This window comes from Trichophyton rubrum (assembly GCF_000151425.1).
Source record: "Trichophyton rubrum CBS 118892 genomic scaffold supercont2.17, whole genome shotgun sequence".
Taxonomy (NCBI): Eukaryota; Fungi; Ascomycota; class Eurotiomycetes; order Onygenales; family Arthrodermataceae; genus Trichophyton; species Trichophyton rubrum.
Window position 1 is genome coordinate 109,486 of NW_003456412.1, and position 2,652 is coordinate 112,137.

A 2,652-nucleotide genomic window follows, 5' to 3' on the forward strand; every position below is an offset into this window, starting at 1 on the left:
ATCGGCAGCATCGGCGTCCCGGGCGCCGTGGTCCTCAAACCATGGCGAGTCCATTCCATGAACTCCCTCCCTCATGTTCCTATTCGAATGGTGGATCCTAGAACTGACAACGTCTGATGGATATTGGGGCACAGACTCTTCCTGGTGGGACTGCTCAAAGTCCATCCACGACGATGAATTATTTGGATAATGCTGTGGCGACTGCGAGCTATTGGCCGACGTCGACTCACCAGACCCTCCCTGCGATCCAATGCAGGGCGTTGGGTGTCCTGTGTCAAGAGGCGAGGCTGCGCCTTCAACGCTGCTTGGAGGGCCAGTTGGCTCACCATCTGGATACTGCAAGTCATCAATCCATTTAACGTCGTTCACATTGCTTTCACATCTAGAGCGCTGCTTGTACTCTCGAAGGATGCTGGAGTACGCTACTTTCAGAATGTTCTCCTCTCCATACGCTTTCAACTGCCGAATATATGCATTAAGGGCTGAAGCTTCAACGTTTGTGAGCCCTCCCCTTTCAAAGCTACTAGCTATCAGTAAAATTGTCGGTGCAGCTAATGTGCTCCACGTACCAGTTTGTCTTTGCGTCTTTTAGCGCAAGGACCATCCAGCGAGGCTCAATCAGGTTCCATTTGGACCCAGAAATACGTAGTGCCTTCATTCTAGCGTATTTCGACTTTCTTTCCTTCTCCGGAATGCCGCCAAAACGACGGTGGATAAACTCGTCCACCGCCCAGGAGCGATTTGTTCTACACGTCTTTCTGCCGCTTCTATCGCCATTCTTATATCTCTCACGTAAGCATTTCTCTTTGTGCTTGAGAGCTCTGTCGAGAAGAATATTGTCCAGTTTTCGACGAGTGCTACCTGTGTCTTCAATATGGTTGGCATCACCGAAGCAAAGTTCTATCAGCCCATCGTTCCCGCTGAGAGAAGGTATATTTGCCTCAAAAAAGGCAGAAGGTGTAGAGGTCCAGATTTTCGCCAAAGCTTTAAGGTCTTCAAGGCCTTGGTCATCGATGTCCCAGCTGCTTGTAAGATTGACAAGTTTAGTAACTTGTTCTTCCGACAGCCTTTCTTTGTTCTTCTCGAAACTAGCAAAGACTGCTCTTGAAGGAGGTGTTGGAGGTCGAGTCCCGCGTTTTATCTTCGTTGTGATTGATTCGAAAAACACTGCGATACTTTCTGGCGAGTTACTTATCTCTTTAAGATAAGTTCCCATATCCTATGCCACATTAGACGACCGCAAAAACATAAAGAGGCTAACATACGTCCAAACCAAAGAGACAAAGTGTCACTCCAAGGTCGCGGAGCTTGCTTCCAATGATAACGTCCCTAGACTGCGACCATTAGCTATCGTTTCCATAATAAAACCTATAATAATGTTTTTCTACCTCAACTGGAGGACCGCCCCGTATCGTACTCATGGCCGTCAGATTTGGATAAAATTGGAAAAAAATCGTGGTAGGTACGAGATGATGGAGAGGAAATGAGAAGAAAGAGTGAGATTGAGGGGAAAGGGCTGGTTTGCTTAGTAAAAAGAAGTGTTACTACGGCGGACTAAATGAACCATCGGGTCAAAATTCGTTTTAACGCTATAATATGTAAATACTATATAACCAATTAAATAAAATATATTTAGAATTAGAAGAATTTAATTAATTAATCTAAATTAGTTATTTTTCTTAACTAATAGATCTAAAGTATATTTAATTATATACTTCTTAATCTTCTATATAAACTATATATTCTTTTACTAAATAGTAATATAATAAATATAAATTACTATAAGATTAGTTACTATATTAATTATAATAATATTAGTATCTAATAAATCTATAAATATTTAAAATAAAAAGTAATTATATTTATTTTTAAATTTATTAATTAGAAAAACTTTAATTACTTCTTATAAAGCTTCTAATACTAAAATCTAAATTTTAAAGTTAGTATTATAATTTAATATTATCTTATATATTAATTACTAAAATAGTAGTTTAGGGATAAATAATAAAGTAGTTTATTAATATTATTTAATCTCTTTTAGAGTAATAGCTATTTTTTAATTAAAAAAGTTAAATTATTATAATCTTTATAGTAGTATACTTATTTTCTAATTTATAATAATACTTTTTTTTTAAAATAGAAATTATCTTATCTCTAGGGGCTTTTTCTAGTAAGTATTTTCCTATAGCCTTTACTTTAATAGATTTCTTTAGTACCTTTCCTCTAGTTATTTTTTTTAGTATTTATTTAGTTTTTACTATTCTAGAATATAATTAGTATATTAATTATAATAAATATAAATAATATAGAGAATTATTACTTAATAAATTAATATTATATAAAAATAAGCTTAGAGAGAGAAAAAGAAGAAGAAGAAGTAGTTAAAAATTCTAGTATTTAAAAGAAGAAGAGGTAGAAGTAAAAGATCTTAGTACTTAAAAGAAGAAAAAAAAGATTTTAATACTTAAAAGAAGAAAAAGAAGATTTTAGTACTTAAAAGAAGAAGAGAGAAAGAATTTAATACTTAAAAGAAAAAGAGTAATAAAACTTAAAAGAAGAAAAAGAGAAAGAGCCTAAAGAAAAAAAGAGAGAAAAAAAAAGAGAGAATATATATTAAAGGTAAATAAAGTAAGAAACTATAATAAAATATTA

General features: G+C 34.6%; 1 protein-coding gene across 1 annotated transcript; it reads right to left on the reverse strand.

Annotated features, from left to right (window-relative positions):
* Window positions 1-523: 523 nt before the first annotated feature.
* TERG_08618 (uncharacterized protein) lies at window positions 524-1,421 on the reverse strand (the record flags this gene model as incomplete). The annotated part of the gene is made up of 3 exons (XM_003230864.2): window positions 524-1,219; window positions 1,266-1,334; window positions 1,389-1,421. 3 exons carry the CDS (start codon window positions 1,419-1,421, stop codon window positions 524-526), a joined length of 798 nt encoding a protein of 265 aa, XP_003230912.2.
* Between the last annotated feature and the right edge of the window lie 1,231 nt (window positions 1,422-2,652).